We start from the raw sequence: 13,258 nt of genomic DNA, 5'->3' as shown, positions 1-13,258 counted from the left end.
AAAAAAAAAAGAACTTAGGAAATTTCTGATAATCCTCAGCTGGGAAAGGAAACATATTTTCCCCTCTAGAAATGAATATCAACAATATTTGTTACAGTGTGATGTTGGTACCACTGAAAAGGAGAGAGAGAGAGAAACATCTAGACAAAGACAGTATAAAGAAGTATACATCATGCAGACCATAGGCCTGTGTGATTTTATACATATTAGTATTATTATTTTTAGCCATTTCAACAACATTCACTGAACATTCATTGGGTAGAAAAGACCACCGGAGCTTGTGTTCTGGAAGAGCAGAAAATTGAGTGAGTGGGTGGGTGAGGGGGTGAGGGTCAGGGAAGTGCAGGTAGGAGCTTTCAGAGAGAAAAAAGTGGGAGGGCAAATTTGCAGGAGGAAAACGGGACATTATTTAGGAAGCATTTGACTGCCAAGGAGAATAATTAACTGCATGTGGCTTCAGACACAGGATTTGTTATCTCACATAGTAAGAAGCCTAGAGGGCCACTGTTTGCGTACTCCACTTTGCTCTCTCTGCCTTCTTCAGCTGTAAATGACTGCACTTGTTACCAGCCTCTCTTGGCAGGCAGCCATCATTTTGTTTTGTTTTAAGGTTAAAATAATAGTACAAATGTTTAGGTTACATTGGTTTCGTTTCTAAGGCAAAGTTCAAGTTGTAATTGAGCCCCCGACCCAGGGGATACGCCCTACAAGCCTACCTTGTGCACCTTAGGTGAGAACTTGCCAGTCAACTTCTCCTCTCCTTTCTCCTTTCCCTCCTCCTCACTCCCCTTCACTTGAATATTGAATGTATGTTTTTCTTTCATGTGGTCATATAGTTGTTTATATATTGGTTTCGTAAGAGTATTGTGTACATTGGATACTTGCTTTTCCATTCTTGTGATACTTTACTAAGAAAAATATGTTTCAACTCCAGCCAGGTAAACACAAAAGATATAAAGTCTCCATTTTTATTTATATAGATAGATAGATATAGATATGTAAAGCGTATACCACAGTTTGTCAACCTGTTCATGAGTTGATGGGCACTTGGGTTGCTTCCATGTCTTGGCGAGTGTGGGTTGAATTCTTGCAAACATCATTGCATCAAGTGACATCATTTCCTTTTATGCCCTTCTTTTCAGTGTGGAGGAGAACCCTTTCCAAAAGCTCCTAAAAGGCATGTCCTTAAGGTACCCTGGCCAGAAATGATATACATGATCTTGCCCTAGCTGTGAGAGAAGCTAGCTTACAGAAAACTACAACCTTAGGAGCCTGTAGCAGTTCTAGGTGGACAAGTCAGATAATCCCTGCCTTCAGGAAACTACTTTCTAATCATGTGCCTAGTGAGGTCTGACAAAAGAGAAAGAACCAGAAGAGGAAGGCCACACAGAGTCTGGTTTCAAGACGATTGCAGTTAAGGGGCCAAGAGGTCATAGGCTTTAACTCCAGAAATTCAAGGGAGGTTGGAAGCAGAGAAACGTCCTGTAATGTAGTTACCTGCAAGCAAGAGAAGAGTGTGATGCTTGTTTGTGGGCAAGTAGAGAAGAGATGATAGCTATCGGTAAGAACAAAAAAAATCACAGAACGAATATTGCCCATCTCTGGTTATCTGCTTTTATTTTTCCTTTTAAGTGTTTAACTTATTATTTCATCTATTTTGAATAAAACCTTTTTATTACTACCCATCCTTGTAATCAGTGAGGTATTTTCAAATGTGTTAGCTCTTTGCTTCCTGTATAACACCCACATTAAGGAGCATGGATACTAGTATCATACATATACCTGTAAGATTTACAGAGCGGGAACAGAATCCTAAAGAAGGTGACTCAGCGTCCAAGTTTATGTTAATTACAAGCAGCAGAGCCAAAACTGGACTTTAGGGGCTATAGACACTATCAGATATTTTTTGATGGCATCCTAATTCCAGAAAATATATGCACAAGTGGTTAGTCTGTCTGGGTATTTCTCTATTACATACTTTAAGCTGCTGTTTTCTATCAGTTTACGCACTTGACTTTTGTTTCTCCACTAAGTACCTAAATTAACAGAAAAATGAATGCCCATCCAATTGAACTGAACCAGTAATTTGAAATTTTTATTAAATGAGAGGAAATAAAATGCAAAACTATAGCCAAAGGTTAAAGGAATTATAAGTAGACAGCCTTGAATACTTTTGTATGAACATTAAAAAATCAATTCCAGGCATCATTTCAAATTCTTACCTCATGTTCCCACTGGCCCCAATTTTCTGAACCATTCCTTTAGTTAAAGGAAACTGTGGTTTAATCATAAAATTTTTTGAAGCTTCCTTAAGTCATTTTATAATAAAATGGATTATAAATTAATTAATTTAATCGATGAATTAGTTAACACTGTAGTCAGTTTTGTATAACACATAAGAAAATATTATCTGCCCTTCCTGTATTATGTGGATCTACATTTTTAAACTCTATCTTTTTATTTGTAAATGATGTCTCTAGGACAAAATGGTATCATTTCGTTAAGTGTGTGTTGTTTTTAAAAAGAAACTATAGACAGATTTATAGCCATAACCCTTTCTATTTGCGTTTGTTACCAAGTCAGATACACATATGCTACATAAAATAAACTTGATAATTATAATTGCTTAGAAGTCAAGCCTACTCAAATGGCTAAGAACTCTGAATTACAGAGTAGCTTAGGGAACATTTATGGAAAGTTAGTTTTAAAATAATTACACTTTCTGTACCTAATCTTGTAATGCAACCAAGTTGATAACTTATCATTAGACATACCATAATCTCTGAAAGAATTAATACTGCGATGCTTGGGCCACTCTGAAGGGCATGCAGTCCAACTGTTTATTCTTCAGTGGGAATAGATTGGTGCTTGGAGCAAAAAATTTATTACATGTCTAAGCATAGCAAATTTTAAATTAAACTAACTGGAAAAAAATGTAAGTACTTTTCCTAATTTGCTCATGGAAGTTTCTTTTAAAGAAGAGTTCAAGATGCACAGTTTGAGGCTATGTTATTTCTTGCTTTGTTGTTCATTTTTTAAAACTAACCAATTCTCTCTCTTCTCACTTTCACTCTTTAGGTATATTATATTTTTAGAAATTGATATAAAAGCACATGTCTGTAGGGTAATGATGTTTGAAAAAACAGTAGAAATGATCAGTCTTTTATTTGATTTGCTCAATGAAGTAAGAGAATAGACTTGCTCAGCTTTGACCCAAAAGTCATGCCCTTTTCTCTTTTCTTTCTGTTTTCATTTCCAGGACATTGCATTTGGTCACATAGCTTTAAATACCATCTATACATTTCTCCCAAATTTCTGTCCAACTCGGACCTCTGGTCTGAAATCCAGATCCTTATTCCCAACTACCTACTAGATATCTCCTTCCTGTGGATGCCTCCCAGACCCCTCAATGTTATCCTATTAAAGCCACACTCCTAAACTTGACCCCAGCCTTCCTTTTCCTCTTGTAGTTTCTCCAAGCCAATAAATGGCAACCCCATCTTTTGAGCTGCCTGGGTCCCAAACATTGAAGTCATCTTTTCCTCTCTCCCTCCCTCTCCCTTGCTTTCTCTCTTTGTTCAGTAAATTAGCAAATGTTATCATCTCTGTCTTTACTATCTCCAAGATACATATACTTCTTGTCATCTCATCATCCTGGTTCAGCACCCATCAGCTCTCATCTAGATAGATCAGCAGCCCCTATCTGCTCTTTCTGCTGTACACTTGGTTTCTCTGAAAGCTACTCTTATCTCAGCAGCAAGAATGGTGACAATTCATGTTAGCCATCTGCTCATAATCTCCAGTGGCTCTTCACCCACTTCAAATAAGAGCAGAAGTCTTATGATGATCTGTAAGACTCCAATTATCCATAAAACACCAGTGACATCTATCCCAGGATCCATGACCCCTACTTATCACTCTCTCCCCCCTCCCTGGCTTCCTTGCTGTTCCTGACTCACTATCTTTATCATTGACTTGTTTTTTTTCCCCTCCATCTGCCTGGAATGATTTTCTCCAGTTCCTTCACCAGTGTCAATTCTCTGCTGAAATGTCACCCTCTCTGGGACCTGATCATGCTATTTAAAATTGCAGTGCTCCTCCCTGCACTGCATCTCTCATCACCCTTCTGTACTTCACTTCTTTCTCTGTTTTTCTTGTATATTTGTTTAATGTCTATCTTCCCACATTCATTTCCAGCTCCATGAGGATGGTAGTTCTTCTCTCTCCTAAGTCTCAAGGAAATTCTCATGTTTTTTCATTGCCTTGAATGGACTCACATGTCTCTTGTTCCGGCAGCTATGGTGGGCAGGAATGGATTGATAATAGACTTCGAGTGCACACTTCAACCTTGAGCTAAGGGTTGGGGAGCAGTTGGTTTTCCAAAGGGAAGCTGGAGTACAACTGTTATAAGAAGAAGGAAATCTGTTGTAATGGCCAACAGATGCCCACTATAAAGAGATAGATTGGGCTCAAACTTGGGTCACTGCAGTTGGATGGGAAGAGGGAGGAAAGAAGTAACAGAGATGAAACCAAATAGGCCTTTGCTTCTGAATGGGAAGGAGGAGGATACGGAGAGGCTTGAATATAATAAGATTTTGAGCTTGTGTGACTAGAGTTTTGCAATGTCATTAAAGAAGATTCAGGATAAAAGAGAAGGAGCAGATTTTCAGAGAGTACATTTTCTTGCTTCTCATCCCTGGTTTTATTAATAAAATTGTTTCCAGCTTCTCAGAGCTCAATAACCACAGAGTTCTACAAGAGGCAAGAGGCAAATTCTTCCACAAGCCTCTTATTCTCAGAAGACTTGTCCCTGCAGTTTTAAAAAGTCTTCTCTCTGAGCCCAAGTGTGAGAGTATGAGACTAAAAATTTATTTTCTCTCAACAGTTTGAGTTTCCTTTGGTTGAGCCATCAGCTTCTATGGAATAGGAAACCGTCAGTCAGATCCTGATCCTGTAGTCTCTCATAGAACATTTCTTCATGGATGACTTAGGGTTGCAAAGCCATCTCAGAAATTATACTGTGGATTAGGCTTAGAGAAACATGTGCTCATCTACAGAACTCTAGTGGATGTCTATGCATTTATGAAGTGGGAATCATTTAATTGCTGGTGGCCCAAGGTACAGCTGTGAAATGGGAATAACAATAGTACTAACCACAAAGAGTTGTGTGGCAATTAAATAACTCATTCTATGTTGAGACTTTAGAATAGCACTTGGTCAATAGTAAACCCTCAAAAAAAAATGAATAAACTAAGACCTAGAAGGGGCTTTGGCTCTGTTCTTTGTCAAAGGTCCCACAGCTAGTAAGTGGTGGAGCTGGGATTCAAACAGAAGCAGTCTGGATCTTAAGAAACCAATCAAATGTTCCAGAACTGCCCAAGACAGTCATCATTTATGCTCATTGTCTTGGCATAATTATAAATATAAACTCTAAACTGTGCCCCCACTTGGTTGGTAAATTATGGACACCGTTCCTCTTAACCACAATGTTTTGCATATTCAAAGCCAAGAAAATCTACCTGGGCAACAAAGGCATCCAAGCAGTTAGGCTGTGGCTCCAGCATATGAAGGGTGACATTTTGGATTGAATATGACTATTTGGTAATCATCCAGTTTGTCCTAAGAATTAAAGCAGCTGTGTGATTTGGCGTAGGTTTGGTTTTAACCACACTGCTCTCTTACTACTTTTAAGGCTGTTTCACGCTATGATAAAGTTGCCAATTACCATATTTTTGCCTGTTTCTGGAATGGTTTGATTTATGCCTCAACATGTGGCTCCTGCAGGTTCCCCCGGATCTCCAGAACGAAGTGCTCATCAGCCTCTTGGAGACCGACCCTGACGTTGTGGACTATTTACTCAGAAGAAAGGCTTCCCAATCATCGTGAGTATGCCATCTTTCCATCTTCTAAAACCACATTAGGGATTTCTATTTCCATTTCTGAAGAATTAGAAAAGTTTACGTAACTCCGTGCAGGATGACCTGAAGTGGAATTTTGGCAACTGTCTGGCAACTCTGATCAGTCCACCTAATCAGAAAATGCTTCAGTCTTACCAGTCCACTCACTGAATTAGAAACAAGATTTTTCTGTTTCATTTTCAGCTTTCTGTAGCCTCTGGGGCTTTTTCTTTTACTGTGTTTGCTGGGGGAGGGAGAGAAGCAATAAATCACTGGCAAGAAGCTCAGAAGCTAGAACGCATGGCAGTGACTCTGCTCCTAGCCTCCTCTCAACTGTACTTCAGGGCCCCAAGGCTGCACCTGGGTGCTCGCAGCTTTACCAGCAGGGTGGCCATTAACAAACCACAAGACAGACCTTGGCCAAGGCCTACGTGCCCATTTGAAATTACAGGTGATCCCCCTCTTGGCTCTCCCATTCTTTGTAGCTAGTATTCTGCTGATAAAAATGCACACAGGTCTCCACATGAAAAGAGGAAAATGCACATCACGCTCCAGGCTACTGCTTGCTGCCATTTTTTCCCCCAAAGGAAGAGCCCCGAATCTTTGCATTCATCAGATTTTATGGTTAATCTCAACCTTTGCTACAGAGGCACAGTGTACAGAGGAACCGAGCATTTGGCAAAGCCAGTGAAGGAACCACCACCATGACACCAAACCTTAGATTTGTGACAAGAAAAATTGTTGCTATTGTCTTATAAAATTATCATTTGTGTTATACTGTTAATCTACTGAATTTCAACAATTCTTAGATATCTTCTCCCCCTCATTTTGTCATCTCTGAAATTGAGACCTGTAATCTTATCATCAGTGGCATGTCCTAATGTAATTTGCACCACTTTTTCTTAGTCATATATAAAATAATGGTATGTCTTATTTGATGGTATCACAGAAATAACAACACATAAAGTTATTTCTATATACTGAGAATGATTTGATAAATTAGTTTTCATTTATGATTATTGCAAATATTTAAAATTTTACATTACTTAGAGAAATGGGCTGCAAACGAACCCCAGGTTGTTTGCCTTCTTTCCCAGGTCATCCCATTAATGACACTGCTAAATTCACCTTCACTCCTTTCCCAGCTAAGCAGGAAAGACCTTTTCATTGGATCACCCTTTTAAATGCACTCTTAAAAATCTGTGTCTGTGACAATCATTATCAGGCCAAATTCCGGTTTAAGACATATATTGCCTAGATTAAAGCCTCAAGAGCCAAGAATGAATAAAAACACATTCAGATTGTGTAAATGGTTTAGCATTTCATGGTCATGCTTTCTGTATCAGAGAATTAGCCTTATACTGAATTCCTATTATTCTAACCTTCATCAAGGTTTAAGATCTAAGTTAAGTTTTTATACTAACAAATGACTTTTCTTCTCATCAGATCATGCACCAGCAGAATTTTAATGAACTCACTTATTTTTTTCCCTTGGGCAAAAAAAACAGACATGGTGGCACTTCTATTTGTGAATCCCTCATTAAGCTGTATGTATAACATACCACTGGTACTCTGTAACAAAGCTAGAAAACACACAGCTAAAAATCCACTGCGTTTTAATTGGCCAAATTTCTGCTTTTGTGTGGCATTATTAGACAGATAAATACTGCACTTTAAAGAAAAGTTGATATAAGTTATTTTCATGTGGTTTCCAAGTATATTCTCTGCATATATGTAGTAAATGTGAAGGTAAGAAGTGAAGCTTTCTATTTTTAGGACAAAGGAGAAGCGTGCACAGTAAGCCCCTTCTGAGTTGTACAATTGACTGGTCTCTTCTGTTCCCTATCCCTGTAAGTGTTAAGAAGTAGAATTTTAAGGTCTAGCTGAGCTGACCCTAGACCAAGATCTTAGGTGAATGTCACGGTTTCCAGGGAAGTTAGGGGAGCTCATGGGAGGTCTGTGATATCAGGGACTGGCATTGTGGAAGAACTGAAACATTTGGGGAAGACTGACTGATTTAGTAAGGAGAGGAGGAAGGTGTTTGTTTTTTCCTTTGTTTTTCTCTCGGTACAGACCAGGAAACAACCCAGAAGGCTGATAATAATGCCTTGAAGTAAAAATGCATTCATTAATACATATTTATTTTTAGTGACCTTTTAAGGCTTGAGAGTCCTACCCCTCGACCTGTACGTGGTCTCTTTATGCCATAAGCATGCGCTTCCCAAATTTTACATGCGTGTAAATCACCAGATCTTGTTAAAATGCTCTTTCTCAATCAGTAGAGCTGATGGGTACAGATCTGAGAACCTGAATTTCTAACAAGCTCCCGAGTGATGACAATACTATTAGTCCATGATCCATGTGTAGAAAAAGCTTAAAATCTCAAAGTTTGTGCTTTCCCTGAAGAGCTTTCAGACTTTTGGACAAGGGCTCTAAGGGGGGAAATAATAGGAGGCCTGTTGTTAAGTGTGTCACAGAGTCCAAAAGGATAGGTGCTGGAACAGCGGTTCTCAGACTCACCCGCTCCTTGGACTCGACTGGGGAGCTTGAAGAACAACTACGCCTGGACCACCCTTTAAGAGATTCTGGTTCCCTCATTTCTAGGTTGCCATCTGAACATTGGGCTTAGAATTCTCATGTGATTCTAATGTGCAACAAAGGCTAAGCATCTCCAGCTTAGATCCACCACATTTGATATCCCTTATTATCACATGGGAGATTGAGCTGGGTGATTTTGACATTGAAAAAGGGTGTCTTTCTGTTGACAAAGGAATGCTCTAGACCATAATAAATGCATCTGGAGTTAGGAGAAAGGAAAGAGATGTCACTTGCATTCTCAGATATGGCTTCTGAGAAGAGGAAAGATTTGCAATGAACTTTGAAGACTGAGGAGGGTTTTAAAAGGCCTGGATGTTTGGGGAGCTTGGACCAGGGCCTGGACATAACAGTAAATATGTTGACTGGCTGGAGGCAATAAAGAGGCTGGCCAGCGATGAGGACAGAAGCCCTTGAATGGCTGGCTGAGGGGTGCTTTATAGTGACAACAGATTACTGCGATGGTAGATTACAGTGATGATAAATTATAGTACCCCAAACTGCCAGTTGGCACTGGCTATATTCGCATGTCAACTACCCATCTATAACACATGCTTGTGTAGTTTAACATACTGGTTAATGCTTCAAATCCAGAGCCAGATCACTTGAATTTGAATCCTAATTCCAGGGCTCTTAGCTGTGTGGTCTTGGATAAATTAATCACTCTGTCTCAATTTCCTCGTCTGTAAATTAGAGACAGTAGCACCAACTTTAATATAGAGTTGTTGTGCTGTTAGGACAGTACATAGTTTATCATAAATGCTTAATCAAGGCTAACAATTACTAACAAATTTCCTCAAATTTCACCAGTTGGTTCATTTGCAACTACTTACCAAAGACTTGGGGATCACTACCTTCTATGCTGGTTTCCATGAGCTATAGGAACCTGCAAGGCACTATGGCATAAGGGAAAACTTGAAGTTATAGCATGGTGTCTAAAATCAAAGCTCATTATTTGCTTCTAACCCTTTAATTTTTTTTTTCTGAAGCTTCTGTTGTTTGCCACCAGTTCGCATACCTAAATAAAGCTTGACATTCCTGTGAGGCCAAGTGGAAAGGACAAGATTTTATTTGCAAGGGAAAAGAAACAACTTTTCAGAAGTGTAAAACCAAGAACAAGAAAATATTTATTATAATTTCTGTTTTGAAAGAGCAAACATTTAGTGCTATTTGGGAACTTAACATTTTGTTTTCATCTGGATTTTTCCTGCTTCATGCAACATCAGTATTGGAGGAGTGAAAAGAGAATTTATTATCTTTTCTTGTACTTGTCTGTTTAAATGTTTGGCTTCTACCAAACAGGATACCAAAGGAAGATTGGAAGAGATTTTTTTACTAAGAATGCAAGACTTCCAGGTTTTAAGAATTTTTTGTCTGGTATCATTGTTAGAATTATACGCCCTTTTCTCCATAGGTACTTAAAATGGATTCCCCATCCCTTTGATTTAGGGCTGTGAGGAAATAGGGGATGAAAATGGAAGGTTAACCAAAGAGGATAGAGTATGTGGAATGTGGGAATTTATAACAGAACAAAGGAATCGTGGCAGAATTGGGACTAAGGAGAGGCAAGCCAAGACACAAAATCTAAGGGAGTGCCCCATAAGTCATTACAATTTACTGTATCATAATGGAATATTTTTAAAGCCCAAGTTAAAGCCAAAAATCTTTGATGACAAAATATCAAAAATTTTGGAAGACTAGTGCTATGTGTGACCATAATAGGACCTGAGGCGAAAGTAGAATGTGTGCCCCTGACTTAAATAGAAGCAACTCATAAATCAGATTTCCAAAATGGACTTCATTTCTCTGGGTTGCAACCAAGAGAATTACTAATTTTGACAATTTCTGTTGACCAAGTGGTAATCTTAAATAATTTTAAGTTAACCTGAAAGAAATTCTGCTTTGGCATAAATAAAACATTTAAATTCAATATGATGGTTTAAGTCCTGACATATCTGCTTTTCAATTTTTTTTATATTTTTCAACTGCTTTGATCTTCTGGGGAAAAAGTAACCATACATAGAACCATGTGTATATAGGTGTACAGTTTGCTTTTAGCCTGAGGCACCTCAGGCCCCTAGGGTTCTTCTCGAGGATGCTTTGAGGAACTGGGCTTGATAAATGTGAAAATCCTATATAAATCCGGAGTTCAAGAGAGCACAGCAGAGCTCAGATCATCTGAGACACAGTAACTAGTTTCACCAGCATTTCTTGTAATTTTTAAATATAGCTTGAGAAAGTATGTAAGGATGATTTGCTTTTATTCCATCAAAGCTCGTAGGCTCCCCAGGAATAGCATATTAATTAAAGAAGGCTAAGTATCCTGTCTACTATTTTCTGGAAACAAGATCAAAATACAACAAATTTCACTGCATTTGGGGAGAAGGCAGATATGGATGAAGTAAACTCACAGGTCTATGTTTTTAAATTTCATAGTGGTTAATTCTGTTAGTGGCCTTCACAAAGTTTTTATCAAACTTGTCCAAAAAATAGCAAAACTGGTGACTAGTGAATCGGGACTGCGGTTAAGGAGCTGTATTCATCTCAAAGGATAAAATTCCAGAACTGGAAAATAATTGTTTTGTTTAATTGGACGGTCGTCCTATTGAATGATAGGGTCTCCCTCCCTTCTTTATTCAGCGGGAACATTAGGCTTTCTTGTCATTTAAAGGTATCACATTTAACTTCTTAAATAAATATCAGGTAGACAATTTATTTTTATCTTTTAAAGATCATCATTACAAATGTCTTCTTCCGCAAATCCATGCAGTGTTATGAGATGGATTATAATTTCTGTTTTCCTTTTGCTGGGATTTGTCCAATCAGAACAAAGGCTTGGAAATTTTTTAGAGATAAGAAATCTGTCTTTATCAGTATAGTATAAAGCAAAGAATCCTAGTGCCTGGCAGGAGCTGATGGCCTTGACTTTCATTTCATTCCAGTACCCTGGAAATTATGGAACATTAATCCATCCAGGCCCCGCACATGCACACTCCACTTAAGAAAGCCCTTTTAGCCAGAGAGTTTTAGAAAGAAACCTTATATGGAATAGGGAATTCCATAAAAACAAATTCCCAAAAGTATGAATGTGCCTTGTATGGAAAGGCAATCCGAGACAAAGGGGGAGTCTGTCATGTCCCCCCTTCCTCCCTCTAACACCTTTCTTGTGATTCACAGCTTCTCTATGAATTTACATTAAGTTGAAGATGTTTTATCATGCCTACTATAAATAAAATGAATAAAGACAGCTCTGCCTTATCTTCACAGCGTCTTATCTTCAGATGCTCAAGGACTAGCAATGTGGGGAGAAATTTCACAAAGTGCAATATCCAGAGTGCTGGGTTCCTCACCCGGTAGGGAGTTTGGATCCATGTCAGCTCCTCTTTGAAGTGAGGTGCCTTTTCCCTAGGAATCTTCATAAGGGAGGTTTTGCTGAACTGAACATGATTAATGTGAAAATCTTCTATGATTCCAGAGCTGCTGCGGCAGTGGATTCCTTTCCCAGTACAATTAATATCATCCAAGATGGTTACATGCTTTGAGTTCCAACAGACTGAAGTTTATCAGTTGAAATGATTAAGCCAAAAATGAAGCCAATGCACATTTGCAATCTCCACAGGGCTTCTCGCTGGGGTAGCTCAGTGAGGGGCTGGGCTGGCCACATCCGGTGATTGAACCGGAGTTTTCCATTTATCCCCAGAACAAGTTCTCTGCTTCCGGCTGCAGTGCAGGCCTGCCCACAGTACCCTGCCAGCACCTTTACGCCCTGACCTGGAGGGAGCAGCTAAGGGTGAGAACATGACTCGCTCTCCATGCCCATCTCATGCTTGTCTGGTTAGCTGAGACTGGCCACGCATGCTGTGGATGGTCCTAGGGTCTGGGGGTCTAGCGGGGAAACCCTCCATGCATGGAGGCAAACCCATCCACCCAACACTCCCAACTTCAGTCCTTGTCACCCTGGGACCAGAAAGAGAAGCCACTAGGCAATTCTGGATCCAAACGCATGTCAAGTGGCAGCTCATCCACCCCACATTCTGAACCTCAGTCCATTAACCTCCAAGACATAGAAAGAGCGGATGCTATGTGCCTTTCAATGATTCCTCATCTGATGGATCACTGGTCAAAGCAAATACTTTGTGTAAACAGATTCATGAGTATTTTAATGCCTTTATTTGGAACTCTGAACTCAAAACTGTCTTCTTATAGTTGGATTATCCACAAGGCACATCTAAGAGAAGACATTGGTGGCTACTTGTCTCACGTTTCAGACATACCTAAAGGGGGTGTGGTCTTCTAAATTTGACATTGAGTGTCCAGAGGGAAATCACTAAAAACCTTCCTCCTGGGCTCATTTCTCTACCGTGCCCAGGAATTAGAAAGTGCTGCTAATGGAGCCAGGCTGTAGGCAGCTGCTGCTCACTCTAGGCTCCCAGAGCAGACTCACAATAGCAGGTTTAGCCACCGTCAGGGGACCCTGATCCTGGCTGAAGACCATTTCTCTAACAGTCGTAGCCAACAAGGTAGCTTTTCTCTCTTTCCACATTTTTATCTCTAGGTCTCAGGTTCAGAGAAATTTCCTTTCCTATCTTCTTTTATGTCAACATTTCCACTACTCTGTACCTGGATTTAGTCCTACCCCATTCTCACACAGAATTTCTGGATTATAAAACCTTGTTTTCAGCTCAGCACCTGTGGCTCAAGTGACTAAGGCACCAGCCACATACACCTAAGGTGGCGGGTTCAAATCTAGCCCGGACCCGCCAAAA

The 13,258-nt window shown here is 39.5% G+C and overlaps 1 protein-coding gene across 1 annotated transcript in view; it reads left to right on the top strand.

The window, feature by feature from the left end:
* The window catches only part of ARHGAP6 (Rho GTPase activating protein 6), a 465,268-nt gene that overhangs the window by 441,862 nt on the left and 10,148 nt on the right, over positions 1-13,258 (top strand). The window contains exon 10 of the mRNA XM_003793049.2: positions 5,785-5,882. Within this exon, the coding sequence (XP_003793097.1) occupies positions 5,785-5,882 (98 nt within the window). The remainder of the gene's footprint in view (positions 1-5,784; positions 5,883-13,258) is intronic.

Source organism: Otolemur garnettii, unplaced genomic scaffold (assembly GCF_000181295.1).
Source record: "Otolemur garnettii isolate 467f Iridium unplaced genomic scaffold, OtoGar3 scaffold00065, whole genome shotgun sequence".
NCBI classification, from domain to species: domain Eukaryota; kingdom Metazoa; phylum Chordata; class Mammalia; order Primates; family Galagidae; genus Otolemur; species Otolemur garnettii.
This window is presented reverse-complemented; position numbering and strand designations above follow the sequence as displayed.